The sequence below is a fragment of the Colletotrichum destructivum genome, chromosome 6 (genome assembly GCF_034447905.1).
Source record: "Colletotrichum destructivum chromosome 6, complete sequence".
NCBI classification, from domain to species: domain Eukaryota; kingdom Fungi; phylum Ascomycota; class Sordariomycetes; order Glomerellales; family Glomerellaceae; genus Colletotrichum; species Colletotrichum destructivum.
The window spans coordinates 1923987-1950813 of NC_085901.1; the positions used below are offsets into that span (position 1 = coordinate 1923987).

Here is a 26827-nt window from a genome sequence, read left to right on the forward strand (position 1 = left end):
TCTAGACAGGCCACGGTAACGATCAGAATTCTACTGCGGGACTGGTTTTCTTAATTTCATCTTCAGTAACAAAGCATTTCTTGACTCCAAAGTGGAGGATGAAGGGAGGCCAGTTTCTAAGCCTTATCCCATTACATGGCAGGATCAGACATGTAGATGAATGGACAGGAACCTACAAACAGTTTGGAACCGAGCAGTTATAGGTGCAAACGCCAAGTTTAATGTATGACAACATACCTACGTGGGACAATCCGGATATGCTTGTAATCTATCCGAGACACAATCGGCGTGCCACACTTCATGAATCAGGCTCCTCTTAGCGCATCACAGACAACCAATACCGTTCAAGATGAATGAAGGGCGAGAGCAAGAAAAGAAAATTAGACGACGAGGCGTTCCGCCACGCTCATCGCCCTCCAAAGGCTAGCAAACACTAGCACCGACGCCCGAACTGCCCGGGAAAGCTTGTATCCGCAGCTCACACCCAGAGCGCGGAAATATTCGCGGCAATGAGCCTGTTCATGGTGGAATTGATATTGGCCGCGGGGGGCTGCCATCCGAGCTTCAACGGCAGCCTCTCGTGCTCCACCCAATACCGGACCAGGGTCATGTTGGCGTTCCCGTAGTCCCCGAATGCCGACAGGAGCAGCGCGTACTGGAGCAGCGACCCGGTCCTCGCGAACGTGCCGTTGAACTCCGGGTTGTGGATCTCGCCCCATTCAAACCGAGCCTTGATCTCTCTGGCGGCAGCGGGGAACTGGGAGAATCGTCAGCGCCAGCTCCCCCCGAAACCAGAGCCACCATTGAGTTCGCGGAAAAGACTTACATCAATGATCTCGATATCGCCCCAGGAGTGCAGCGCGCGGCCCCACGCCGCCGGACTGAAGGTGTTGCTGTCCCCAAAGTAGGCGTCGTCCCGCGTCAAGCTGCCGTCGTGCTCGGTGACTTGCGGCGTGTGCTGGTTGACGTCGCTGAGGTGGAAAGTCGAGGCGTTGCCCGTAGTCGACGTCGTCAGGGAGGGGATCCCGACGGCGAGCATCGTGTTGTGTTCCATGTTGTAGCCGAGCGCGGTCGCCTCGCCGAGAGTCTCCAAGTCAATGTTCCGTCCGTCTCGGGGGAGCAGCCCGTGGTTGGCCAGGGCGTTCAGGCCCGGGCACGGCGAGCGCAGGTCACCCGGCCCCGCGGGCTTCCAGGGGTACTGTTCCTCCGTGAGGAAAGCCGATGCGCCAGCGGCGATCAGGAGACTGAGGAAGCACACTCGGTAAATGGCCATTATGACAGAAAGGAGTTGAATTTGGGTTAAGAAGGGCTTCCATGACGGACCGCACCGTCTCGCAAGCACTCGCACTATTTATGCCGAAGAAGTAGCCGGCTCCGTTTCGACTGGCCAGATGGCTCGTTTGCTTGCTAACTCCTAAATGAGTCGACGCTGATTGGGTATGAACCGTGATGTTGCCTCCAAGACCTTGTCTACAGAAATTGCAGAGTCGCGATTGCAAGGTTCTTCTCCGCCGCCGACAAAGTTTATCAACAAGTCGAGATGTCGCACCCCCAACGCGGGTGGGACCATCCCAGCGGCAATTGGTTCCACTTCTAAAAGGGGCAGGTGAGGTGGAGTTTACGACATGGATGCTGAGAATGAGGCGGGTTTTCCGGCGACGGAGTCCACGCGCGCGGTTCCTAGTATAAACTCACTGTTGGGACCAAATTCGTTCGGTTCTGTTTTTTGGTCTATGCACGTGGCGGAGTTGGCCGGTGTTAAACTGGGCTAGACGCCGAACATTTAGAGCCGGGGACGGGTGATGCTTCCGAGGCCGAAGCCCCACCCGGCGCCGGTTTAGAGCAAAAAAGCCTAAGGCGGAACGGGGCCGGCGAGTGCCGAAATAGATGCCGTGCTTGTCACTTGAGTCGACAGACAACCTGATTGTGGGTCATTCGAGATTGAAACTACTCAATCTACATGTGGTGCAACAATCAATCATTTTTGCCATCCAACACGTCCAACAATATTCGCCATAAACCCCGACCTAAAGCTGTTTGTGCGTCCGGCAAACCAGGTCTCCGAAGGACCAGAACCATCATTTCAGTGTCGCCAGTGTGGACTATGCACCATGAACCTCATTAGATCTGACGATGATGAGTGAAAGCAGTGAAATGCATTCCTACCGGGAAAATGGTCCTGTTGGTTCAGCCCTCGGCCTTTGATGGCGAGGACGATGGGAGGAATAGCGACGATGACCGCAACGACGATGGCGATGATGGCAAGTGTCGCCTCAATTGAGAGGCTTGTCATGGCGACTATACTTCGATGGGTTCGAGGCTGATAGACAGCAGCTTTCTGACGGCTTGCTAGTTTGACTGCTGTGGGCTAGGTTTTTCAAGACAGCACAGGTGTTTGAGGGGTAACCAACCCTTCAGATAACTTCAAATGCAAAAGATCCAGTAGCAGGAAGGCAGGTAGGGTGTAGAGTATATTTGGTGCCAAGTAAATGTGCAGGAAAACGGCGTCGCGATGGGATGGCGGAGGGGGAACGAAGGGTGTTTTGTCTCTTTCCCATTTCAAAGAAATACTGGCGCCAATGGGTGCCAAGAGCGGCTGTAAGAGCGGATGTTGCAATACGGTGATGGGAGGACAGCTGACAGAATCGGAATCGGGAGCCTAAGGTTCTAATGGCAAGCAAGCTTATCTGGCAAACTGGGAGAAGGTCGAACCACGAACACAGAAGTCGATAGGGACAGACAGTCAGTAAGATTAGTTTGTTCTTCGATTTCAACTTTTGATCAAACAACTCTCATTCACTAGCACACATCTCAAGAGTCATGGAAATAAGCTAGACAAGATACACCAGAATGGCCTTAGTAGCCGACTTTCATCCAGAACGAAAAAATAGTAACGAGAAGATAGTGATGGACAGTAGACCAAGTATCGTTTTGGGTAAATCAACCACGCTTGTCTGGTAGTGTCTTATTTATTGCTGGCCCCGACTGCCAAACATGTCTGTCTTCTAACGGTCCGATTCAAGAGCCTCGATGACCTCCTTCGCAACTCTCTTACCAGAAGTGAGGGCGCCCTCCAGATACCCTTTCCATTCAAATGCTGTCTCGCCTCCGCCGAAATGCAAGTTGCCAAACGACTCCCTCAACGAGACGCCGTACTTGCGCAGCATGCCCGGTCCCATGGACGACGTGGGCCCGCCCCAGAGGTACTCCTCTTTGGTCCACTCGACGGCGTTGTACTCCGTGAGGTTGCGCGCCTCATCGGCCAATTCGGAGCCGACGAGCGTGACCAGATGCTCGACGATGGCCTCCTCGCGCCCCAGGTCGGTCAGCTCGTGCCACGCGGCGGCGAAGTCTCCCGCGACGAAAAAGGCAAGGCTGTACTGCTCCGTCTCAATGTCGCTGGTCTCCCAGCCGAAGGAGATAGGCCCGACCTCCGAGAAGACCTTGCCCACGAGGCCGGCCTCCCGCCACCACGGCGCCGGGTAGCTCAGGATCACCTTGGCGTAGATGCCCGGCATGGTCTTCGTCGCCAGGCCTCTCTTGGAAGCCGGCAGGGGCGGCGTGAAGTGGATGCGGGAGTATGTGTTGGTGGGGATCGCGATGATGACTTTCCTGGCTTTGTATCTCTGTCCGTGGACCGTCGTCACGAGGACCCCCTCGCCGCCGAGCTGGACGACGCGGTTCACAGGGCTGTTCACCTTCACGCTCCCCTCTTCCATGGTGCCAACGAGTGCGTCAGTAATTGCAGACGTTCCTAGTATTGCATTAGCAAATGGCTTACCCTAGCAAATAGAAAATGGATCATATACCTTTCTTAATCTTCAGCGATTGGGCGCCGAATTCGCCTTCCGTGCTTAGGCTGACCAGACCTTTTCCGGACTTGATGTAGTCTAGGATGTAATGGGCACCAAGCTCATGGGGCATGCGGCCGACAAGCGCGCTGGTCAAGCTTCCGGCGGCTTCCTTGACTCCAGGTTCATCCCACAGCCCCTGTTTGGCGACCCACTCGGCCAAGGTCACGTCTTCGTCCTCTGGGAACTCGTCAAAGTTGTAGATGTCGGTGTTGTTCGCAGCGGTCGCCATCAGGCCGTTGAACAAGTCCACAGGGCTAGGTTCGCCGGTCTATCGGGAAAGCCTCGCATTAGCTCAACCTAATGATACCCCCAGTGACAAGCCCAACGAGAGAGTCCTTGTAACTTACTTGGTTGAGTGTCTGAGGTGTCCGATGGACAGTGCCATTGGCGATTTGGCTGATGACATCGCCCGTGGTGTACTGCTCCGCAGTTTCTAAACCAAATTGCTCGCATAGAGCATAGCTGACGGGCTGGGTGATCTTGTTGATCCAAGTGGCACCCAGCTCGACAAGTTTGTCCGGCGCGCTATGCAACGCCTGAGTCTGACTTCGGCCGCCGATGCGGTGCCTTGCCTCAAGGACCAGGGTCTTATGCCCGGCCTGAGTAGCGTCGTACGCCGCCATGACTCCGGAGAACCCGCCGCCCACAACGATGATGTCGAACTCATTCTGCGGCGGTACCTCATGGACTTCGGTCGCGGGGTTGCCCTTTGTAGGATCGAGCGCCGGGGTCGTGAGGTTCGTCGAAGACCGGCCGAAAACCCCTTGACTCCCCACGGCAAGCCCTAAGGCAGGCGTGAGGAGGGCGAGTAGTCCGACGGTGTGCGTAACAGGTTTCATCGTCGCGATGATGCTTCAATGAGGGATGATAATATGACAATGTCTTTGGGTGTGCGCGGGAGGACGTTGGGAAACTTGAGGGACTCAAAGAAAAATATGTCTGTAACTGTCTGGAAAGATTTCGAACTATGACTGGATGATGGAAAAGCGTTTGGGATGAGTTGGTATTGATCCCAGAAGGCGTCTCCACGATAGCACTTATATACAATCCATGTACGCCTCCAAGTTGTACACGATCTCGCACTCGGTCAGGCCGCGACGCAGGTTGACTATGGTCAACTCAGCCTCAGCTCGGCGCTGGCCTCCGCCCTATCTGGGCATCGTCATGTCAGTTCGATGGTTCTCGGCTTCTGGGCAGCCTCTTGACCATTCTGTGAATGTGTCCTGAGTACGTTTCCCACGTGGGGGCTGGGGTTGAAGTCGGAGAGCCCTACGGATGTAGATCATCGTCTGCCCGCGGGACGCGAATGGCCGACAGTCTCGCCTGCGAAACCGGGCGCGGTTCCACGTTGGTCGTTCGCATTCGCAACGGTTCTGGTAGGTATCAGCAAGCGTGGGTGGCTGAATCACCAGCGTGGCGTACAGCATCAAATAGAGAGCACTGGCGTATGGCAGCGTGGGGAATGCCGTTTACGTGGGCCAACTCCAGAAGGATTGGGGTGCAGCTTGGTGAGCGCCCGGGTCCTGTACACCTTGGCATGTAAACAAGCCTGCCAATGCCAGGACATCACTGCCTAGATGCTTATGACGGGGGTGGCAATTGTGGTCCAATGATGTGCTGGCTTGTTGATGGCTTTCTTTTTTTCTCTCCTTTTGAGCTACCGGGCGGTGCATTACAAAAAATGGAAGACTAATGAGTAGGTTTGCCAACCCAGATTGACGACGGGCGCTTGGGTGGTGAAAGATTTGCAGCGCCACTCCACGAAAAGGCCGGATCTCTTTTGAGCCAAAGAACGCTGTAATCAAACCATGACAAGTAGGGACAGGACTACTTACGGCTACACCTCCCAGGAAGGCTTCACGCAAGCCCAGGCAGCCGCTTGCATTGTCAGTACTGGAAAGCTTCTGGTGTGTTCTTGACGGCCATTGATTGTGTTGATAGTGTAAAAATCGGGAGGCATAAGATAATGTCAGGATAGTTGTCAGGAAAAGTAGTCCGTTATGGAAGATTGGCTAGATAACGACAGTGGATGAGCCCGGCTTTAAAGTGCACCTGTTTACCGTTATGTCAGTTTCTGACACCATGTCTGTTGTGAATTGTAAACGCCTATCGTCTTTACAATAAATAGGCCTATTCCAGGTTGGGGATTGTCTTCAGCACCGATCGTAACCCAGGCACATTGCAGGAGCGAGAACGCCTATTTTGATACAAGTTACAGCCTCGTTGTTGAATCCTCCGACTTGATGCTTTGACTACAGATGCTACATACAGCTGCAAACCAAATTGCCAGACAATGGGTCAACTATCCAGGTTTCTATTTGGAGTAGCCGGCGGTGATTTGCTGCCTTGGGCCTATCTGTGCGGCCATGGCACAGCTCAAAGCGTACCCACGTGCTTTGGAAACATAGACATATGTTATGTCACTTCGGAGAAAGAACCGCTGGCTACACCGCTCCATGGAAGCTTCTTGAAGAATTCCCTAGCTCCTTGATAATCGTGAGGTGGCATCTACAATAGCCTGCAACCTTGGAACCAAAACCAACATCTTTCATCTCAACCAGACGCTCTTCATTCAAAAAGCGCCCCGTCATCCGAGTAGACCATCTGCCATCAAAACCACAAGACGTTCTTCATTCAAGTCAAACCTTGTTTCATTCTGTACCTCTTCAATTCATACTTGCTTCACAGGATTCTCTTCAATACGTCGCTAGCCGATTTTGAAGAGCCTTCTTCGAAAATGAGCGAACCGTCTGTTTCAGTGTCCCCGCCTGCGGCATCCAACCTGGAGCTACGGAAGACTGAGGCCATCCGCAAACTGGCCGCTCATCTGCCCGACCGCGACGACGCCGATTTCATCCGTTTCAAGAAGCTCGCCATCGTCGAAAAGCTCTTGGCCTCGTTCGAAGATCCCAACATGAGCCCCTTCTTCCTGGGCGAGATCGAAAGCTTCCACAGCCACCCGCCGCTGAGGCCTACTCCAGCGTACTTCAACGATGTGGACCTGCGACTCCAGCTGCTGAGGGATATCAAAGCGACCGAGCTGAAGTTTCGCGATCCCAGTATCCCGCCGAAATGCTTGCCGGCGGATGTCATCACGCCCATCGTTTGGGCTGCCTTTATAGCGGCCCCGATCGAAGCCCTGCAAATCCTTCTCAGTAACATTCGGAATGGCCGAGTAAGCTACCATGAGCTGACACAGGCCCTGGAATTGGTGAATGATAGGCTTCCCCCCCCCCCCCCCCCCCCGTAAGCATCAAACCAGACCTGTATGCGACATGACCGACCCGCATGTGGGACACATTCTCGGCCACGTCGACATCTCCCATGCGTCCAAGTACTATAGCAAGCTGGAGTGCCTCGCCATAATCTGGGGTGAGGCTCGTATAAGGAGGTACCAGACTCAACCAGGAAAGAATGTCCTTGGTGGTCCACAGAACACAGTCTCTTTCAAGTGTGTATCTCATCAGAGCTGGGACAAGACACATGTCGCATTTGAGCCTATCGGCAAACCTGACGACCGCACCATTCGGTTACGTCTCCATCTCCTACAAGACACTAAGCTTATGTGTCTTCCCTGGTCGGACTGATGGAAATCGTTCCAAAGGCAGGAAGCGTTCCAGTGGCGGAACGACTTGGCGACGGACCCCAGAAAGGCTCTTGACCCGTTCGTCGACGACAGGTTTGTCACCGAAGGGTCGCTAGAGATTCGGGTAGGTTCTTCCGTTACGCAGCACATTTTCCAAGACGGGTACGTTTTCGACATCACGTCAGAGGATCCGGCACTCCTTCCGAGCTATGACTTGCTCGATCTGCAGTATAGAATCGAGTTGATGGCGGCGTTGGTCGGCGCTGGCGAGGGCTCTGACGATGCCAGATCTAACTCTACTACAGAATGGGAGGGTGATCTGTCAGTGGCATCGGGATACAGTCACGAAGATATTTGAGCAACAGTTACATTCTGCAGATTCAATGAAAATCAGAGAATGAAACGGAGAACAGCTGGCTTTTCTGAGACGTTCTTATACAGCTGGTGCAATCCGACTGCTGATCCGTTTCTGCGATGAAACCTCACATGATAGGTGGATAGAACGATGCGAAGGGTTTGGCTGGCACGCCAAATCGTGGTATTTCCCATACCGGAGCGTAGATGCCGCTCTCGCACTCTCAATGACGGTCCCATTACCGGTTCCGACGCGGGACCAGAATGGACAGCGCAATACCGGTGACGTCAAGATGTGGTGACAGAAAACAATCGAGCAAGAAGCACATCGTCAATGCATTTTGACAGAAATTCGTCCTACCTTTCGTCCTTGACTTCCCACAGTCCTGTGATGCCCTCGAACCTTCCATCTGAATAATTATCCCGCGAAGTTCCGATTCTTTCATCCCGTTTCACTGGTCATGAAGACCATAACACCAGATACAAAGTGCCTCGGTGTGCCTTTCGTGGCGTGTAGCGGGCTATAAGCACCACCATAAGCAGGACAGGAACCAGACCAAGGCCCCTTCGCGCATGATGCATCAGGCAGAGCAAGCAGGATGGGAGGAGAGTTCATGATTGTCGGAAAAGGATTGCTAATACCACGCCCACTCTGCGCTGACTCTCTACCTATGTACTTGGCTTCGCTAGTATGGCAATGGAAACTAAATACAAGGCCGTTTGGAAGGCCATGCTTCCAAGACTCAAAGATACCGGGCTCAACTCCGTGCTGTCTCCCTTACCGTAGCATCGCTTCCGCTTGATATAGCCATGTAGACAACCGTGACATTGATACACCGACCCTAAACCTGGAGGCCGCCCAGCACCTCGTCAAACACCTCAAAGTTGCCCTCGTTCTTCCGGTCATACACGGCGAACCAGACCTCGGTCCACCAGCCCCCACTAAACTCGGCCTCGTCGAGCACCTCACGCCAGCACTGCGCGACCTCGCCCGGCGGGTTGTGGAACGCGCCGCACCCCAGGGCGCCCAGCACCAGCAAGCCGTGACCGCGGCTCGCGGCCATGCGCAAGCACAGCCTCATCTTGTCCTTGGTCAGCGCGCGGTCCGCGGGCCGCGCGAACTCCCACTCCTCGCCTCCCCCTCCCGCGGCGGCGACTTGCCGCTTCCTGAGCTCCGGACGACGGATGGCGGCGACGCTGAGGACGCTCACGACGGGCAGGTCGACGGGCGGCATGGGTGGGACGAGGAGGGCGTGGCCGCTCGCCATGTCGGCGCGGATGACGAGGACGTCGGGGGAGTAGAGGCCGCCGCGGCGACGGAGCGGGTAGTAGCGGTCGTGCAAGCTCAGGTGCAGCGAGGAGCGGTAGCAGAGGGCCTCTTCTTGGGCGACGGCGCCCTTGAGCCAGCCGCCGCCGGGGCGGATGTCGGAGGCCATGTTTAGGACGGCGACGCGGCCGGCGTTCGGGCGGAGGGCGGCGAGGTCGACGGCGGCATTGAGGGAGTCGGCGTTGACGATGCGGATGGTGGCGCGGGGGGCGTGGGACGGGCAGCTGGAGGACCTGAGAGGCGGGAGATGGTCTATGTGCAGTGCCTCGGAGGAGGAGGCGTCAAGGTGGGGGAGGTGGGCAAGGATCTTGGGGAGGACGGCGCGGGTCTCGGCAGAGACGGACGCGAGGGACGGGTTGGAGCGGTCACCGCCGCGGCGGGATTGAGGCTGGGTAGAGCGTGTGGTGGTGGTAGTGGTGGTGTTGGTGGTGGCTGCTGATGAGGACGACTGCGCTGGGGATGAGGGGTTTGGTGATTGCGTGGATGCCTGTTGTCGTTGCTGCTGTTGGTCTTGTTGACGTGGTGCGTCCTGGGATCGGCTGCCTCCGCTCCTAGAAAAGGCGAACTCGAACAGGCTTGTCTGACGCGGGCTGGCAGACATGGCGGCGCAGTACGAACGTAGCAATCGGGTGTTGTTTGGTGAGATGAGTCGTACAACAATGATTTCGCGATGGTCGACGCCAGAGCTGGAAAACGAACTGATATATGGGATGCGGCTGGGTTGTGGAAGCGGCGGTGGTTTACGCAAAGACAATCGAACGTTGCCGCGTTGGATGAGAGTGAAAGGCTCTCCACGGCCGTTGGGCACTACTAGTGTTTCTTCCTCTGATGAACGACGTTGGTGTCGACTAAAAGACAATCGTGAGTGGTGTGAGTGATTGATGGTGGTGTTGAAGGTGTAGTCGCGTGAGATGTGGAATTAAGGTTGGCGACAGGGAAACGTGGGATGGGAATTAATTAGCGACTGGCCAACCTGCTCCAGGGGCCCGGGAGCTGAAAAACGGCCGGCCGGGGGGTGACTCACCTAGCGTGTGCCACTAAACAACTATTCTTTGTTGGAAATTCAAGTGTTGGATGTACATGCATGCTCCTTTTCCAGCGACCAACAGCCAGGGAACTCTGCCTGGGCCCCCATAGCGTAGAGAGCATTGGTAAGCATGGGTATCATGGCGGATTTTGTCTATCTCGAGAATTATACATAATGTTACAAGAAAGTGTACAGCCTTACGCCGTGAGAGACCTAGGTCCGTCTCCCCTACGCACGCGTCTTGATGGCGCCCTCGGGCACCGCGTCAGCCGCCTCGAACTGGCGCGGGATGAGGCCCTCGGCCATGTCAATGGCGCCCTGCATGTCGTTCTTGTTGAACAGGAACAGGCCCTGGATCGCCGCCGTGCTCGTGAACCGCCCGGCCGTCTCGCCCGTGCCGTTACCGAACAGACCCAGGTCCTCGAGCCGCTGTAGGAACCGCTCGCGCCCGGCGCCGTCGGCGTCGACGTCGCCGTAAAACCGATCCCACATCTGCCCGGCCTGATACCGCGTCGCCTCGCCGATGCGCGTCATCATGTCGACGCGTCCGGGCCGGATGAGCGCCGGGTCGAGCCGCTCGATGTGGTTCGTCGTCAGGAACGCGATGCGTTCCTCGCCCGCCGCGAGGCCGTCGAGCGCATTGAGCAGGCCCGAGAAGGTCACGCTGGCGCCGCTGTAGCCGTCGGCGTCGCGCTGCCGCCGGTTGACGAACGCCGAGTCGGCGTCCTCAAGCAGCAGGATGCTGCGCCGCGGCAGCTTCGTCAGGAGGTACGCCAGCTTGTCGTCCGTCATGCCCATCTCGCTGAGGTTGATCATGGCCACGCTGAAGTCGAGCTCGCCGGCCAGGGATTGGATGAAGGAGCTCTTTCCGCTGCCGGGCGGGCCGAAGAGAAGGTAGCCGCGCCGGTAGGGAATGCCGCGGTCGACATACCACTGCTGACGCCCGAGGAAGTCCCTGACGTCGTCGACGATGCCCTCCTTGACACCTTCGTCTAGTATCACAGACCCGAGGGGGCGCTTCTTGCGCGGGTCGCCGAGCGGCGCCCACTCCATGCCCCTCGCGGCGTACACGATGGTCTTGCCTTCGTTCGCCTTAGCTGCCAGCGCGTGGGCCTCAGCGAAGACGTGCTCAAAGACGTGTCGGTGCGCCCACAGCGTCGTCAGCTGGACGATCTCGTGCGGCTCGCCCGTGTTCATATTGGCCGTGCTGTGCTTCTCACGGTTGACGGCGATGTAGGCGGAGCCGTGCTTGACGATGTGCCTGCCGTAGCCGGGCTGCAGGAAAAAGTGTGCGCTGGTCGGGCCGGCGGCGGCGGCACCCCCGCGGTGGGCACTGCTGGTTGTTGTCGAGACGGATAGGTTGTGGATGCGGGTGATGCGCGAGGCGAGGAAGCCGGCCTGCTCACGAGGCTGCGACAGCCAGGCGAGGACCCAGGGGTAGGCCGGGTCCTGCTTGCTGATCTCGACGTTGACGAGGAGGCGGCGGCGAGCGGCTCCGGCGGCGACGACGACACCTTTGCGGGCAAAGGCGGCGGCGGCGCCTAGGCTGGCGAGGCCGATGCCGCCGGCGAACAGGGGATTGTTGAAGAGCGCATCGAGGCTGAGCACCGAGGCCGGGGCTGAAGTGGGAGGGGGAGAGGACGACAGTGAAGCCGCTGTCGAGGCGGAAGATGCTGCCGTCGACGCGGTTGGTTCGGTCGAGGACATTACGGACGGCAGCGGGTGTGGTGGCTTCGGGATCGCATCGCGCGAGTGAGTGATGGACGGAATGATGGAAATGAAATTTTGGCAGCTGTTTCTGCAGGGATGAGGGATGACAGATGACGCGCTGAGGAAATTTTTCCCGATTTGGTAGTGGTTCCACTCCGAGCGGAACCCCTTCCGCCTGACCGTCTGGCTTATATAAGAACACAATGATGACATAAGCAGGCTGAAGATCCGTCAGTTCAGGCCCCGGATCTTGTCTCTCTCTCACACGAACCCTTGATCCCAACCATTGATCTTGGGACGCATCGTCTTTCTTCATTCTATTCCCACTTCTCATCCTAAAGGCTCAGAAATTTCTTGAACTTTCAATATCACTTTCTTCTACAATCGTGGGTCAGTCTGCATCATGATCGTGTAGATTGTGGTCTCTGGACCATTCAAACCCTTTACGATCCGTGATCGCCGTCGTTCACCTCGCTCATCTAACCCAGCAGCCGTGCCTCTTCCTGTCGTCTCCCTTTCACTGTCTCCAAGAAGAGGGAACGGTAAAAGGTACACGTGTAATGCCACCGTCAACACGATCGCCGGAAATGACAGCTCGGGTGGCGCCGATGATGGAGCCCTCTTCGCCCGGGGGAAATGACCGATCGTGCCGATGTAACTGCATCTTTTCCCGGAGATGGGGAACGCGGGTGGGACTGGGCGTAGGGTCGACAGGGATCCGACGGGGGCGGCCTGACTGTTTAGAACCAAAACGGGACGAAATAAAGAGGATACTTGAGGAGTCTGAGGAGACATTTGGTAAAAAAACAAGACTTGCAGGACTCGGGATGACGGAAGCGAAAACTCGGGCGAGTTTTCTCAAAGCAGAAGAGTGAAGCTCAAGCAGGGCGGCCGCGAGACAGACCGCATTTCCTCGGTCGGGAGGGGCTGTGCCGAATTCACTTTCTGGGCATCCAGGGCACCCAAGACACCCAAGACACCCAAGGAGGCTTTAAGCCCAAGACACACCAAGACAAGCCGGCACTCATCTCGACCGGAGAGAGAGAGAAAGAGAGAGTCTAGGGGGGAATAAATGAAGCACGGCAAGCCCACACACCCAAACACCCAAGGGTTCATGTCATGTCCAGTCTTGGAGGTTCTTGGCCGGCCAGGCACCGCCCAATAAACGACTGCGCAAAGCTGGGCACTTTGAGCAGTTAAAGACCACAGCAACTAACGGATACTAAACGGGTACTAACACTAGTCTGTCTGTCTGCACTCTGCCGGTGGCGTGGGTAACTACAGCAGATGAGGGGGGCAGAGGGGTCCTTGGCGCGCCTCTGCACCCGATCTTTTGGTGTGTTTCCCACCCCGTCCCGTCCCATCTTGTCTCATTCCTTTGGTGTGAGAGCTTGTGCGACGATTTACCTGCAGGGAAAAAAAACGTGTAGCCAGCTTATCTGCTCTTTTTCTACGTTCCTTCGCCCCTCCCGGCGACATCCCCTCGTGCTTCCTCATTACACACTGCTCTCGTGGACGTAGCAGCCGTCAATTGTCGCGATAGCTTCATTGCGCCCACTGCGACAAGCGAACCGTCATCTCTTCAACACGGCCCACATCGAACTCGTCAACAAACTGCCGCTTCACGTTTGCCGCCGAAGCCAACTTGTTCTGTCACCCCCCTAGCGCCAGCCCGATTGATTCCCTTTGCTACGTCGCCATCCCTGGCAAACTCGACTGTGTACGCCTTTATCGAACACACGAACCTGACCAACCTCAAAAAGCTCCGACGAACGAACCGCGTTGCGACATCGCGAGAACTCCCGGCCAAGCCTCGGAGGCTCTGCCGCTTGTTTTCCATCGGCCAGATATTGTACAGAGTAGCTCGCCTGCGCATGCGATCCCGACCTGCATTTCTCTCAAGGCATTGCCCAATCGTGGCAGCGCGAGGGGGCCACGACCCCTCACCACCACCACCACCACCACCACCCTCATCCTCAGCACACCATTGACGCCGCCGCGCCAATCACGGCCCGCCGCCGCCCGCCATGATCCTCCCCTCGCCGCGCATAAAGCGCCTTCTCTTTCTTGTCTTCTTCTCCTTCCTCATTGGCAACGCCCTACTGTACCTCATCCTGCCCTACGACAACCCGCTCGTCCTTGCCTTTCGCTTCAACTTCTCCGGCCTGCAGCTCTGGCTGCGCGGCTCCGGCGTCGAGAAGGACGCCTGGCTGTACGAGCCGGCCAGGTTCCCCATCGAGTACCGCAACGACGTCGGCCTGCTCATCAAGACGGGCTACGGCACCCGCCACCGCCTCGCCGCCCAGATCGAGGCCCTCGACCTGACGCCGGACGACGCCGACGACGCTTTCGTTGTGGTCGGTGACTGGACACCGCGCGAGGGCGGCAAACTCGCCGGTGTCACCGTCCACGATGCCATTGGTGGCGTCATGGCCATGCCCGAGATGAGGTCCCACCACGATGCGCCGAAATTCAAGGAGTATCTGTCCCTCAAAGATGCCGTCCAGGCCGGCGATGACGCCAAGGCGACGGAAGTCGGCAAGAGCTTCGGCTGGGACCTCGATGCGCTCAAGGTGACTAACAGCCCTACCCTTCCAACCCGTGCGTTCTGGCCCATTGGTGGGCCCTCACTAACACCACCGACCGCTGCAGTTCATCTGGGGACTCGAGTACGTCTACGACAACCTCCCGCCCAAGAAGTGGTACGTCATCCTCGACGATGACACGTACCTCGTCAAGTCGTCGCTGCGCCTTCTGCTGACGCACTGGGACCCCGACGTCCCGCGGTACGTGGGCAATGCCGTCGGCGACTTCAAGGGCCGCTTCGCGCACGGCGGGTCGGCCGTCGTCATCTCGCATGAGGCGGCGAGGCAGCTGCTCGCGCGGCGCGACGTCGTCGCCGCGGCACAGGAGCACTCGCTCGATGAGACATGGGGCGATCGGCTCATCGCGTCGGCGTTCCAGAAGATCGGCGTCTACCTCGACGAGCGGTACAGTCACTTCTTCAACGGCGAGCGGCCCGCCATCTCCAAGATGATGGCCGACCGTTTCTGCTCGCCGCTCGTATCGTTCCACGGCGTCGCGGACCCTGACGAGATGAGGAGGATCGGCGCCGCTTTCCGGGACGAGCGGAGCCCCGTGTTCTGGGGCCAGCTCTGGGACATATACGGCGCGCCGTCAGTGGACGAGTTCAAGCGGCTGCCGATCCGGGCGGCACGCGACTACGTTGGGAGGACGGACGAGCGAGCCCGTGTGCTGCCGGGGACGGAGACGGCCGAGGCGTGCTTGGCGGCGTGCGAAAGCGCGGCGGGCAAGTGCCTCGCATGGACGTGGGTCGAGCACAGCGCCGAGTGCAGGATGAGCCCGTGGATGATTCTGGGCGAGCGGGTCAAAGGTCATTACTCGGGCGTCAACGTTGGCGAGGTCGAGAGGCTGCGGCAGAGCTGCTGAGGGGAGGCGGGAGACGAGGGAAGACGGTCGCGATGATACCCAACAGGAGAATGGCGCAGTAAGGCGGTGTGGACAGGCTGGTTTTACACTCTGGACGTGTATTCAGGCGCTTGGCGTTTGGTTGTGTTCCTTTGACCAGGCTTCAATTTTTCTCATCAATGCAAACAAGACGATATGTCTTTTTGCTTTTCTCGCCTCCATGTCCCGGTCGGTAGCATGTCGATTGTCGACGTTGGTCATTGGTGATACACTCGTTCCCATGCCTCCGATGCGGTGCATTCTGTTTTCGAACAAACCCGAAACCGAGAGAGCTCTTAAGCTCGGGTTCGGGGCGGCGTGCAGCTCGGACACGGTTGAGGGCCGAGCTTCCCAGCCGGTCGACGGTCCGAATAGTCCGGTGGTGACGGGCGATGGTGGAATTGGTCGTGATGCTGGCAGAGCTGAGGGTGGAGAAGCCACACGTGGCGCAGCATCGTGACCGTGATCGGGATTGGTGGGGGTTGGTGGTTCCGAGCTCAGCACTTTTTTGCATTCTGACAAAGCGGCAAGCCCGTCATCTTCCCCCCCCGAGTCCGTCCCACTCACCCGTCATTGACGATGACGTCTCATCTCGTCTCGGACGCACACACTCAGCCACACCCCATCCATCCCACCATCACTATAATGGCTTAGCACTTGACTCTGCAGCTGCTGGCGCTATGCAGCAGGGTGTGCGTTCGTGCGACGTGCCTGTGGACGGACGGATAGTTGACGTCAACCGGCTCTGACCGCGCACCCTTCTCAAGTTCAACGGCAAATCACTATTTGGGATCAACAACCTGATTATGCCCAAAGGTCAACACCACACTGAATACCGATTCTGACTGACTTACCCTTTGCCTCTGTTCTGGTTCTTTGGTAAGAGCGAAACAAACCATACCGCGCACCGCATTACGCCCAGCCCGTCTTCCATCGCCCAGTCAACCGAGCGGATCTTCATTTCCCACGTTCCAAACCAAATGCCCCAGGTTGTGCTCTAGGCACAGTACCTACAGCACCCGTAGCTGTCGTTAACCCCTGTCGCCGGCGCCCACGCCCCGCCAAACGTTTCCGAGCTCCTCTCTGTCATTCATTGCCATACTGTAACTACAGCGCAGGCGGCCACTAAGCCACTATTACGTGCCTATAAGGCCGACTTCCCGAAAAACAGCTCCCCCCACCCCCCGCATACCTCTCCTCCCTCCGCCGTCCCTCTTGGAAACTTACATCCCACACTTTCTTTCTGCGAGGCCATCACCACCACACTCGGAAAGAAAACACACACACATACAGCGCATACGTTGCACATCGTATATCTCCTGCGAAAACCACTGCTTCTCCGACTCCATCGTAGCCACATCTCGACCTCGACCATGGCGGCCCAGACCCCCACATCAGCTCAAGCTCAGGCCAACCAGGGCAGCTGGGGAGCTTTCCTCAAGGTATGCTTTCTTTGTCTCCCTCCGTTTCTGCCTCTTTATCTTCTCCCTACGTCTCCCGCCCGCCGACGCTGACTTTCCCTCCTCCGCTTCCAGTCCATCGCCTCCTTCAACGGCGACCTCTCGTCCCTGACCGCACCGCCCTTCATCCTGTCGAGCACCTCCCTGACCGAGTTCTCCTCCTACTGGGCCGAGCACCCCTCTATCCTCGCTGCCCCCGCAAAGGAGGCCGACCCTGCCAAGCGCGCCCTGCTCGTCACCAAGTGGTTCATCACCACCCTCAAGCAGCAGTACGCCTCCCGCAGCGAACAGTACGGCAACGAGAAGAAGCCCCTCAACCCTTTCCTCGGCGAGCTGTTCCTCGGCAAGTGGGAGGACGACGCCGGCACCACTGAGCTCATCAGCGAGCAGGTCAGGTAAGCTCCATGCTCGCCCCTTTTCCATGCCTTCCTTTCTCCCTCTCCCTCTTTTCTCTCCATCTTCTTTTCCATGATCCTCTTACCCCCTTGTGACACCCCAACTAACAAACCCCAGCCACCACCCCCCCGCGACCGCCTACTCAATCACGAACCTCGCCTCAGGCGTCCACCTTGAGGGCTACAACGCCCAAAAGGCCACCTTCAGCCGCACCATCAACATCAAGCAGATCGGCCACGCCGTCCTGACCGTCCCCGCCCCCGACGGCTCCAAGGACACGTACCTCATCACCCTCCCCGCCTTGCACATCGAGGGCCTCATTTTCGGCGCCCCCTTCATCGAACTCGAGGGCACCTCCTTTATCACCTCTTCCACCGGCTTCACTTCCAAGATCGACTACTCGGGCAAGGGCTGGCTCTCAGGCAAGAAGAACAGCGTCATCGCCTCCGTCTACCCGACCGGCCACGAGAAGGACGTCGTCTTCAACATCACGGGCGTCTGGACTAAGTCATTCGAAATCCACCAGGGGTCTGCCAAGCACAACTCTTCCAAGACGCTCCTCGAGACGTACGACGCCGCCCAGCACCCGACCTCGAAGCTCGTCGTCGCGCCCATCGACAAGCAGCACCCGCTCGAGTCCCGCCGCGCCTGGAAGGGCGTTGCCGACGGCATCGCAAAGGGCGACATGGACCTCGTCTCGCGCGAGAAGTCGGCCATCGAGAATGCCCAGCGCGAGCTGCGCGCCAAGGAAAAGGCCGAGGGCCGCGCCTGGGAGCGCCGCTACTTCACCGACCGCAACGCCGCCGGTGACCCCGTCCTAGAGTCTCTCGGCACCCACGTCGGCCTCCCCGCCACCGGCGACGCCGACAAGACGGGTGGCCTGTGGCGCTACGACGCTGTCAAGGCCGACAAGGTCCGCAGCCAGGCCGCCCTCAGCGAGGCTGACCAAGTCAAGATTGCCAGCGAGATTTTGGGCCAGCAGAGGACGTGAAGAGGCGGGCCAGAAGGCAGTATGACTGGGGGGAAAGGAACAACCAAAACGCACACGAACGAGAAGCAAAGGCTTTCTTTTTATCATGATTCATCAAGCAGGCCATCGCATGCCCGAGCGGTATGGCAAGACGGCCTTAGAAGGGAATGAAGGGAGGAGGGCTGGACTGTAGAGATAGCATGGCTGGCTGGCGCTTGGAGTTGTCAGAGAGCACACACGCGCGGGCGGGCGGGCGGTACGGTGTAGTACTCCTACTCATAGGACGGTACTAATAATCATCAGACCGGGCATATAATTGTTTGACTCCACAAAAAAAAAAAAAAAGATACGTCCTGAACGTTGTCACCATCTCGTTTTTTTCGTGATGTCGATACCACCGCTGAGGCTTTGGCAAATGGACCTGCCCGACCTCATCTCGGGGAAGATAGCCCGTCTGATGTGCAACAACATCTGGAAATTGACATCATGTCCAATTCTTAAGACCATACATACACACTCATCCTACCAGTATTCAAGCGGACTCTAAGGGGATCAAGAGTTTCCTTGGGTGTAACTACAACGATGTATTCGGCCGCTGGAGGAAGATTTAGTCACTTGCCTTCCGCGTAATGTTATGTACCGCTGATAACACTGCTCCCGATCCGAAATCTTTTAAAACAACCAAACCCAACCCGCTCTCACCCGTTTCCCAGCTCACATCCACCCCCACGACCCCCCCTTTACCTCTTTATTCTCTCTGTCGAGGTGATGATTCTCTAAGAGAAGGCTTCTAAGACCCTCCCAAACCCCTACCTCCAAGAGAGAAATATGCTGGCGGACAAGAAAGTACCGACGAGGGGAAATGGATTCCCTCGACATGCGGATGCTAAAATAGACATGAAAGAAGAAGAGGAATGAAGACAAGAAGACAAGAAGAAAAAACCAGGAGGAAAAAAAACCCCCAGCAAAAGGATTCGTACGCCAGCCGATGCAGTTTTTTGTGGTTCCCTCGACGCAGCCATACGTGCAAGACGAGTTGATGGTTATGTTCAGAAAAAAACAAAAAAAAAAGGCGACTTTTCTTGGAATGTTGTAGTGGAATGGGATCCTTTTTCATATCTTCCGAGGGACGGCGATTGCTCCCCTTCCTAGGGGGTCATGGTCATCGCCACAGGTTCATCTTCACAGAGACGGCCGGCGTGTAGCACCGAAACGGCTCCAACGCGGGCGGCAACGTCGCAGGCGGGGTGGCGGACGACGAAGAGGGCGGAGCGCCGCCGCCGGCCTCGCTCTACGGGCCACCGCCGCCGCCGCCGCCGTCTCTCTCGAGCTCGTAGAAGAGCAGGTACACCTCGCGGCGCAGGTCGAGAACCTCGCTCGTCTTGGCTTCGCGAACCTTCTCGTCACTGATGCGCCACCAGCGGTCGGCGGGCTGCTTCTTTCGCGACGACCGGTGCGCAGGGGGCCGGGGCACGACGGCCATGGGCGTCGAGAGAGGGGGACTGCCGCCGGGCGTGCTGTTGCCGTTGCTGTTACCGTTGACGCGCTGCGAGATCTTGGAGACGGTGCTCCGTGCCGAGGCCGTGAGGGAGCGGACCGAACGCACACTGGACGAGTCGGCGTCTCCACGATGCTGCTGCTGCTGCTGCTTTTCGCGTGGAGCCGATGTCGGGCTGATAAGCTTCCTCGCGCGGTCTCTTGGCGACGCGTCGGAAGAGGAGACGGACGGGGCGACGGACGAGTTTGTCTCGGAGGTCGGAGTCAGGAGGTCCGGGGTCGAGACAGCAGGGCTGACACCACGGGCGATGGCGTCGAGTTGGGGCGTCGAGGGCTGGGGTGTCGCGGCCGGGCTGGCCGTCTTGCTGTAGATGCCTGAAGGCTGAAAGGTATTCTGATTCGGGTAAGGGGCGTACGTGTTCTGGCGCCTGAAGGACTCGTAGTGGCCGCTGTGGTGGCTGCCTTTGTGGGTGACGAGGCCGAGGAGCTTGTAGTTGCGGCGGTCACGGAGGCCGCCGAGGGGCAGACGTTCGGGGAAGGCAACCTTTGCCGAGTTCTTGGTGGAAGTCGTCTGGTCGTAGATGGAGCGCGAGAGGTGAACGGCCAGGATACGCGGGAAGGACGTGAGGCGCGTCGACCGTGCGATGCGACGCTTGGGCGCGTCGCTGATGTCCGGGAGGGGTACATCGTCGGGAATGTGTTCCGGGTCAAAGTCAATTGCGTGGCGCAACCTGCGCAGGGCGTCCTCAAGCGTCGTCTTCTCGCCCTCGCTGCGGGCGCTTGCCAGGCTCTTCTTGAGAGACTCTTCGGCGTGGATCAGGCGGCACCTCTCGCACTTGAAGTCGTCAATCATCTCCGTCTTAAAGATCTCATCGAAGCACGAGCTCAGCGTCGTCGAGCTGACCTGAGGCACGTTCAGCGTCAGCATGTAGAAGGACTCCTCCCTCGGCGTCGTCTTGTGGCCGCACGTCTGGCACTCAGACTGTGACTCGTATTTTCCCTCCATGGGGAAGCCCTCGTCCTCCGTGGCGGGCGGGTAGACACCGTTGGTCTGGATCTGCGGCAACGTGGGCGTCGGTAGCGCCGAGGACGAATTCCCACCGTCGGACCGGTCAAGATCCTCCAGCTTCTGCTGCACGGCTTCGCCGTTGACGGCAGCGGCGGCACCGGTACCGACACCGTTCGACGAGGCATGCGAGGCGGCGGATCGGGCGTGGGCGCGGGCCCTTTCGCCGGCGTGGTACTCCTCCTTGAGCCTCTCGGCGACGATCTGGAGGAACTCTTGGGCGTCCTGCTGCTGCCTACTAATGCGCTGGCGGAAGGCGGTTTCGAGCACGCGCACGAAGTCGACGGCGGAGATGGATTTTTTGTAAATGGGCCGCTCGTTGAGCGAGTCAAGCATGTCCTTGAGACCCTGGGTGACGAGGCCGCGCTGCATGCCCTCGATCTTCCAATCCGGGTAATTCTTGCCGGGGGGCTGGACCAATTGGGCGTAGACGGCATCGTCGTCAATGTTGCGGCGGTGTGTCTCGCGGATCAGGTAGACGCGCAGCTCGCCGAGGCCGGCGAGGGCCTGCAGGGTAGAGTTGATGAAGCAATCGTTGGCGGCATTGCGCAGGCCGACGACGCCCTTTCTCCTAGAGGACGAGGTGCTGGACTCATCGATGGTGAAGGTCGGGGCGAAGACGTAGACGAGGGCGATGGCGGCTAGGGATGCGCCGGCGGCATAGGAGATGGTCGTGATGTTCTTGTCGGGCATGTCTGGAGATCGGGAAGCTCGGCGGAAGAAGAAAGCGGAGGAGGGGTGATTCGGGGTAGCGCGCTGGAGTGCGCGTCAATCGGTAGGATGCGACGCCTGGAGAAGCGTCAGTCAGCTTCGGGTGCATGGATTGAGAGGCCAGTGTTTGGCGACTTTGATGGTAGTGGTAGTACGGATAGTGGTGGTAGTGCGGGTAGTGATAGTAGTGGTAGTGATGATGGTGGCGGCGACGGCGGCGGCGGCGGCAGCAGCAGCAGTGGTGGTGGTGCACCGTTACACCCGCATGATGGCCCGAGGCTCGCAACTTGGGCAGGGGCAGGGTGGAAGTCAGAAAAATCAAAAAATCATCTCACCTGTAGTGTTTGGGGACGAAGCAAAAGACAAGCTCATAACCATGAGAAGACCGAGCCAGTGCAGATGTGGATATTCAACATTGTCTCTTGGACGATGTACACAGATAGATGGGGCCAATGGTTGAGGGGGGATTGTTCGTTGGTGGTGACGGTTGGGCGGGTTGGTGAGCGGAAGAGGAGAAAAAAAAAGAAAAAAGTAAGGTAGAAAGCCGACGAGAGGTGAGAGATGAGGCGAAACTGGAGACTGGCGGCTGGGGACGGGTGAGGCGAGAGCGAGAGAGGTGGACTGTGGTGAGCTGGACAAGGAGGGTCCGCGATGGAACACTCCAGGTTGCTGGGAATCCGTGCAGTGATAGCAAGCGACTGACTGACTAGGGGGTGTGTGCAAAGCAAAAAATGGGGTAAGATGGAGATGGAAATGGAGATGGAGAAGCAGAATCACCGACCGACTCGGGGGGTCGGGGGTCGGGGTCGGCTTCAGGGTCGGGGTCGGCTTCAGGGTCAGGGTCGGCGGCTGAATGAGTGAGTGGTGGTTGTGCAGAATTGAGAATTGAGGGAGAATTGAGAGAGGAGTCGAGTCCAGCCAGTACTGTACATGGACTACCTACCTATGTAGAGGTTGTAGAGCCAACCGACTGCTGGAGAGAAGGAGTCAGACACAATTCAGAAGTCAGGACCTGGGACTCAGGACTCAGTCCAGTACAGAAGAAAGCAGTTGCATGAGAGACAGGCGGGGGTGCATACTGCGGGGTGGGGTGGGGGTGTTGCAATGCCAGCCAGTGTACATCGTACAGGTACTTGTAAACCCGCGGTTCCGTGATTCCGAGGACGAGGATGATGCCAGGTAGAGAGAAAAACAAACAGGCATAACTCCTGCTGCCTGTCTTGTCAGTCAACAGTCAAAAAAGCCATCTCTTTCTCTTTCCCCCTCTCTCTCTATGCCCCCCCTCTCCCTCAATCGTTACAGGTACTGTACGTTGTAGATAGACTGACAGACAGATAGACAGACACAGTAGATGGACCAGTTCTGGCCCGCCTCTCCGCGATTGTCCCCTGGCGGCTCTTCCTTGGTGCGCTTCCTACCCAGGCACTTTGGACGGAGCACGGGTACGTGCGCGATACGAAGTAGGTGCTGTACCCCCTACAATGGCTGTAGGTGCTCTGAAAGTCGTCGTACAAATGCCTGGGCCAAATGAAGAGTGGCAGGTACGTACCGAGCTACATCCAACACTGTCAGTCAGATGGGTACGGTACGGTACAGATACGTATCTTCGCCGAGTTGGGCCTGCATCTCACCGCCGCCTTCCTTTTCTACCCGTGGTCATGTTCATTTACGTCTAATAGGTCAATCCGTCCGTACCTCAGGTATTGATTGCACGTCCAGAACAAAGATGCTGCAACATTCGTACCGTTTTGCTTCGTTGCTTCTTCCAACCTTCTGTTCAATTCCTTCAAAGACCAAGAAAGCTTCTAGAACGGCCGCTACACCTTGCTGCATACAGTTCGTCATACTTTGTGAATTGTGATAATATGTCCACCCTAACACGCCTCCAATCTATTTTCTTGACGGAACCGAATCACTCAAACGTCCCCAACTTGCGCACCCCTCATATTCTGACTTGCATTTGCGGCTCTATCCAATGCGCTCGACCATCTCGTCCACGACCAGGCTAGTTGATTATTGGACCAAGCCGGCATTGTCGAACCCCATTTATAGAGAGAAGGCGGCGTCTTACTCGCCGTGTGTAGGACCTAAGCTTGTTCCCTGCGACTACCCTACTCTGAAAAGTTCGAATTGTCTACATGAGTTGAGAACCAGCCACGTAGAGTTCTCCAGTAGCCCCCGTGAGGTTGGTGAGAACTGCCTTCTGGGTCCACGACAAAGCCCACGACGGTTGGATACAGAGGTTTAATATTTCCCGCAAATTCATTGTCGCTCTAGACTTCATGGGTGTAAAACGGCAATAGTCGTCTTGTTTGACACATAGCTGTTGAGAATCTGGTTGAACAGTGCTTCCAGGAACGTGGATGATGTAGGCATGGTTCTTGTAACCACAATTGGGGCTTCTCTATCCAACGGCAGGATGTCCTCGACGAGCAGGAGCTGGCTCTAAGCCCAATAAAGATTGACCTCGGCCCTGATAATTGATATGAGGAGTAGTTGTGCGGTACAAGACCAGTCCGAAGAATGTCGCTTAGCTCAGAGACACAGCACAAGCTATGCTTCAGCTTCTCAAAGTCCAAGTTCTTATCGGTACCAATCGCAGAAGCTCGAGTCAACGACAATATTGAGTTCTACTTCTGTAGTGATGATGCGAACCTCATCAGGTTTAAATGTCACCAAGAAGGGTAACCCTACACTCGAAGCTCTCTGGTCTGGTCCCTTAGGCTAATTATCCAAGCCGGCCCTGTCATTGACAATCCTCGAGAGCTCGTCAAGTGGTGTCCACAGGCTGAGTACCGTGTAAGATGGGAGCGTGGCAAGTCCATACTTTCTCAGAAGGCACACAAGCTCTCGCCAGGAGTGCTTGTCCGTCCTTTGGCACCACACTGGCGATGAAGGTGAGGCTTGTCTCTGGCCTCACTGGCATATACGACGCAGGCGGTGATGATCTGGTGTTGACCCATGGCGTAATCAGCATTGTCTTCATGCTCTACTTTGTTTCCGACGATCTTGACTTGCCAATCAACGCGGCCCACGATCTCGATCGATACATCGGGGAAGTGTCTCCTATCCAGTACAGCTTGCTGCAGAGTTTACATTCGCTGAACAGATTCCGCACGAATGCCCTCTCTGTCAACCCCGGTTCCTTTAGATATGCAGAATCAGGCTGCGGGCCGGATAGGCGGAAGAGGCCAGAGACTCGATCTTTTCGACCAAATCACATCTCCTCTTGTCAATTGGGCGGAGTGGCTGACCACCACCACCACCACCGCTACCACCGCTACCACCGCTACCACCGCTACCACTACCACACCATCATCACAAAGTACACTAAATCACACCACGCCCGCTCATCAGTCCGCCGTCCGTCGTTCTCCCAAGCCTCTGCTGCGCCTGCCTGCAAAAAAGACCTCCCGATCTATCCGACCCGTCAGGTAGTTCCCGTCACAGTTGCCTAGGTGTCTGTCATTCAGCCGTTGCATGACCCAGCCGCCGACTCTCGGTGCTTTACCGCTGGGAGGGGTGAGAGTGGGTTTCGCACCCGCTTAGTACCGGCATGGATGGACGAATAACGCGCGTCCGGCCTTGTTGCTCGTTGCGTAATCTGGCGGCGCAGTGCTCCTTCGCACAGAATTATGCCGCCCCCGTAAGCGACCGTCTCGGCGCATTTGTTCCTGTCTGATCCCGTGGAAACCAACGGCTCGAGAAGGACAAGCAAGCCGAGTCATCGTATGTGCTCGCATAAGACTGCCCCTACGGCTTGGCAGCAGCCCGATCCTGGGAATGCCGGATTCTCCCCTTAACCGCACATAAATTGAGGACTGGCGAAGCTGGCAGCTCGGATCCGGCTTTTAAAAGTATGCTTGTTGTAGGACCTTTGGTGAGAAGTAAAACAAACAAGAAAAAGGAGGAAAAGAGGACAAAAAGTCCCGAAGATCGTAGTGGCCAGAGACATCTGTCTACCAGGCGATCCCAAAGCCCCTCTTAACCCCGCCATCGATCCGATATTACGACCGGCTACTCGCCAGCATCTCCAGGCTGCACCACGACCGGCTGTCCTTCCCAGTCCCAGATCGAGCCGTTCAGCGCCGCTGTCTTGACCCAGCCGCAGCACAGCTCATCTGTGTCCTCGTCGCCGTAGAACGAGGTCGGGATGTGGTACCTCTCGACGGCAATCAGCCCCTCGGGGTCGCGCTCGGCCCAGTTGGACGTCTGCACCTCCACCAGGTCGCTCTCGACGTCGGCCAAGACGACCCTGAGCTTCCGCGGGGTCAGGTAGTCGTGCGTCTTCAGCATGTGGTGGTAGTCGTCCTTGATGTTGGCGCTGCCCAGGTCCAACGGCCGCGCGAGGACGACCAGCTCGAGGGATGCCGTGTTGGCGACGTCGTACCAGAGCCAGTGGCTGGACATGGGCGCCCTGAAGAGCACGACGCGGCGCAGCCTGGGCCAGAGGCTCCAGCAGTTGACAGTGAAGGTCTGCGGCATGAAGGTCAGGGCCGGGTAGTCGCGCAGGCAGACGAGCTCCTCCAGCTTGGACAGCCTCTGGAACCCGTCCGTCAGCGTCGGTCTCACATCGAGGTGGTCGTCGTAGCCGGACAGGCTGCCGAAGGGCATGTCGACGACGAGGCGCCGGAGGGAGTCGCAGACCTCGCAGAAGATCTCGCGCACCCACATGGCGGTGGGCTTGTCGTCGAGCGACCTGCCAAAGGGGCTCAGGTAGAGCGACGTGATGCACTTGAGAGACAGCGTCGGCGGCAGGCTCCTGAGCGGGGGCGACAGGATGCTGAGCAGCAGCAGGCTTAGGCGCCTGGTCGAGTCGACGTGCATGCACCGCTTCCGCAGGAGGCGGATGGCGAAGTCGTACGTCGAGCGCGAGACTAGCGTGAAGCTGACGAGCGCGCGCGTCGCGCTGTGTGAGGCGGGCAAGATGGCCGATTCGTTTGGCGGGAGGAGGCTCTCGATGACGTGCAGTATAAGCTCGGGCGGGAGACGCTGCCGGGCGTTGTGTGAGAGCGACAGCGACATGTCGGATTCTTCTGTGTGCTTTAAAAAGATATATTGTATGGTGAAATAGTAGTGAGGGTGAGGCGGAGAACAGTCGGAGAAATGAGTTGATAGGCGTCAGATAGGTGAAGGACGGAGGAGAAGGGAGCGTCATCTCCGGAGCCCCGGTGAGGGGGGGGGGTCCCGGAGCTTGCCCCGCTTTCCCCGCGCCGTCCAATCCGGGCAATCCACCTCAAGGTCTCACCGAGATAGCTGCGTGCCATCAAAAGAGATTTTTCCGCTCGACACATACAGAAAACATTCATGACCTCAACTCGGCTTCGTGAAAATATGGCATTCTTAGCTCCGATCTACGATTCTCTTTTAAACCGGACTTTTCATCCCGTATGAACACCCC

General features: G+C 57.4%; 10 protein-coding genes across 10 annotated transcripts; 4 read left to right on the forward strand and 6 right to left on the reverse strand.

The window, feature by feature from the left end:
* Positions 1 to 211: 211 nt before the first annotated feature.
* Positions 212 to 1308, reverse strand: CDEST_09765 (Putative chloroperoxidase). Its single transcript, XM_062925923.1, has 2 exons — positions 827 to 1308; positions 212 to 757 (listed from the first exon to the last, which is right to left on the reverse strand). Exons 1-2 carry the CDS (start codon positions 1271 to 1273, stop codon positions 479 to 481), a joined length of 726 nt encoding a protein of 241 aa, XP_062781974.1. The 5' UTR covers positions 1274 to 1308; the 3' UTR covers positions 212 to 478.
* A 1697-nt stretch (positions 1309 to 3005) lies between these two features.
* CDEST_09766 (Putative flavin amine oxidase, FAD/NAD(P)-binding domain superfamily) lies at positions 3006 to 4693 on the reverse strand (the record flags this gene model as incomplete). The annotated part of the gene is made up of 3 exons (XM_062925924.1): positions 3006 to 3754; positions 3810 to 4122; positions 4202 to 4693. 3 exons carry the CDS (start codon positions 4691 to 4693, stop codon positions 3006 to 3008), a joined length of 1554 nt encoding a protein of 517 aa, XP_062781975.1.
* A 1898-nt stretch (positions 4694 to 6591) lies between these two features.
* CDEST_09767 (uncharacterized protein) lies at positions 6592 to 7798 on the forward strand (the record flags this gene model as incomplete). The annotated part of the gene is made up of 3 exons (XM_062925925.1): positions 6592 to 7065; positions 7106 to 7419; positions 7459 to 7798. The coding sequence occupies 3 exons, from the start codon at positions 6592 to 6594 to the stop codon at positions 7796 to 7798; spliced, it is 1128 nt and encodes a 375-aa protein (XP_062781976.1).
* Positions 7799 to 8397: 599 nt separating this feature from the next.
* Positions 8398 to 10063, reverse strand: CDEST_09768 (Putative hypothetical protein CHP02452). Its single transcript, XM_062925926.1, has one exon. The coding sequence runs from the start codon at positions 9720 to 9722 to the stop codon at positions 8637 to 8639; it is 1086 nt and encodes a 361-aa protein (XP_062781977.1). The 5' UTR covers positions 9723 to 10063; the 3' UTR covers positions 8398 to 8636.
* A 313-nt stretch (positions 10064 to 10376) lies between these two features.
* On the reverse strand, positions 10377 to 11855 carry CDEST_09769 (Putative AAA+ ATPase domain, ATPase, AAA-type, core; the record flags this gene model as incomplete). The annotated part of the gene is made up of 1 exon (XM_062925927.1): positions 10377 to 11855. One exon carries the CDS (start codon positions 11853 to 11855, stop codon positions 10377 to 10379), a length of 1479 nt encoding a protein of 492 aa, XP_062781978.1.
* Positions 11856 to 13228: 1373 nt separating this feature from the next.
* CDEST_09770 (uncharacterized protein) lies at positions 13229 to 15735 on the forward strand. The gene is made up of 2 exons (XM_062925928.1): positions 13229 to 14431; positions 14511 to 15735. Exons 1-2 carry the CDS (start codon positions 13886 to 13888, stop codon positions 15306 to 15308), a joined length of 1344 nt encoding a protein of 447 aa, XP_062781979.1. The 5' UTR covers positions 13229 to 13885; the 3' UTR covers positions 15309 to 15735.
* Positions 15736 to 16240: 505 nt separating this feature from the next.
* Positions 16241 to 18968, forward strand: CDEST_09771 (Putative oxysterol-binding protein). The gene is made up of 3 exons (XM_062925929.1): positions 16241 to 16768; positions 16862 to 17181; positions 17300 to 18968. The coding sequence occupies exons 1-3, from the start codon at positions 16700 to 16702 to the stop codon at positions 18171 to 18173; spliced, it is 1263 nt and encodes a 420-aa protein (XP_062781980.1). The 5' UTR covers positions 16241 to 16699; the 3' UTR covers positions 18174 to 18968.
* Position 18969: 1 nt separating this feature from the next.
* Positions 18970 to 21931, reverse strand: CDEST_09772 (Putative ubiquitin specific protease, papain-like cysteine peptidase superfamily). Its single transcript, XM_062925930.1, has one exon. It carries the CDS (start codon positions 21406 to 21408, stop codon positions 19444 to 19446), a length of 1965 nt encoding a protein of 654 aa, XP_062781981.1. The 5' UTR covers positions 21409 to 21931; the 3' UTR covers positions 18970 to 19443.
* Positions 21932 to 24070: 2139 nt separating this feature from the next.
* CDEST_09773 (uncharacterized protein) lies at positions 24071 to 24321 on the forward strand (the record flags this gene model as incomplete). Its single annotated transcript, XM_062925931.1, has 2 exons — positions 24071 to 24110; positions 24164 to 24321. 2 exons carry the CDS (start codon positions 24071 to 24073, stop codon positions 24319 to 24321), a joined length of 198 nt encoding a protein of 65 aa, XP_062781982.1.
* A 1122-nt stretch (positions 24322 to 25443) lies between these two features.
* On the reverse strand, positions 25444 to 26451 carry CDEST_09774 (uncharacterized protein; the record flags this gene model as incomplete). The annotated part of the gene is made up of 1 exon (XM_062925932.1): positions 25444 to 26451. One exon carries the CDS (start codon positions 26449 to 26451, stop codon positions 25444 to 25446), a length of 1008 nt encoding a protein of 335 aa, XP_062781983.1.
* Between the last annotated feature and the right edge of the window lie 376 nt (positions 26452 to 26827).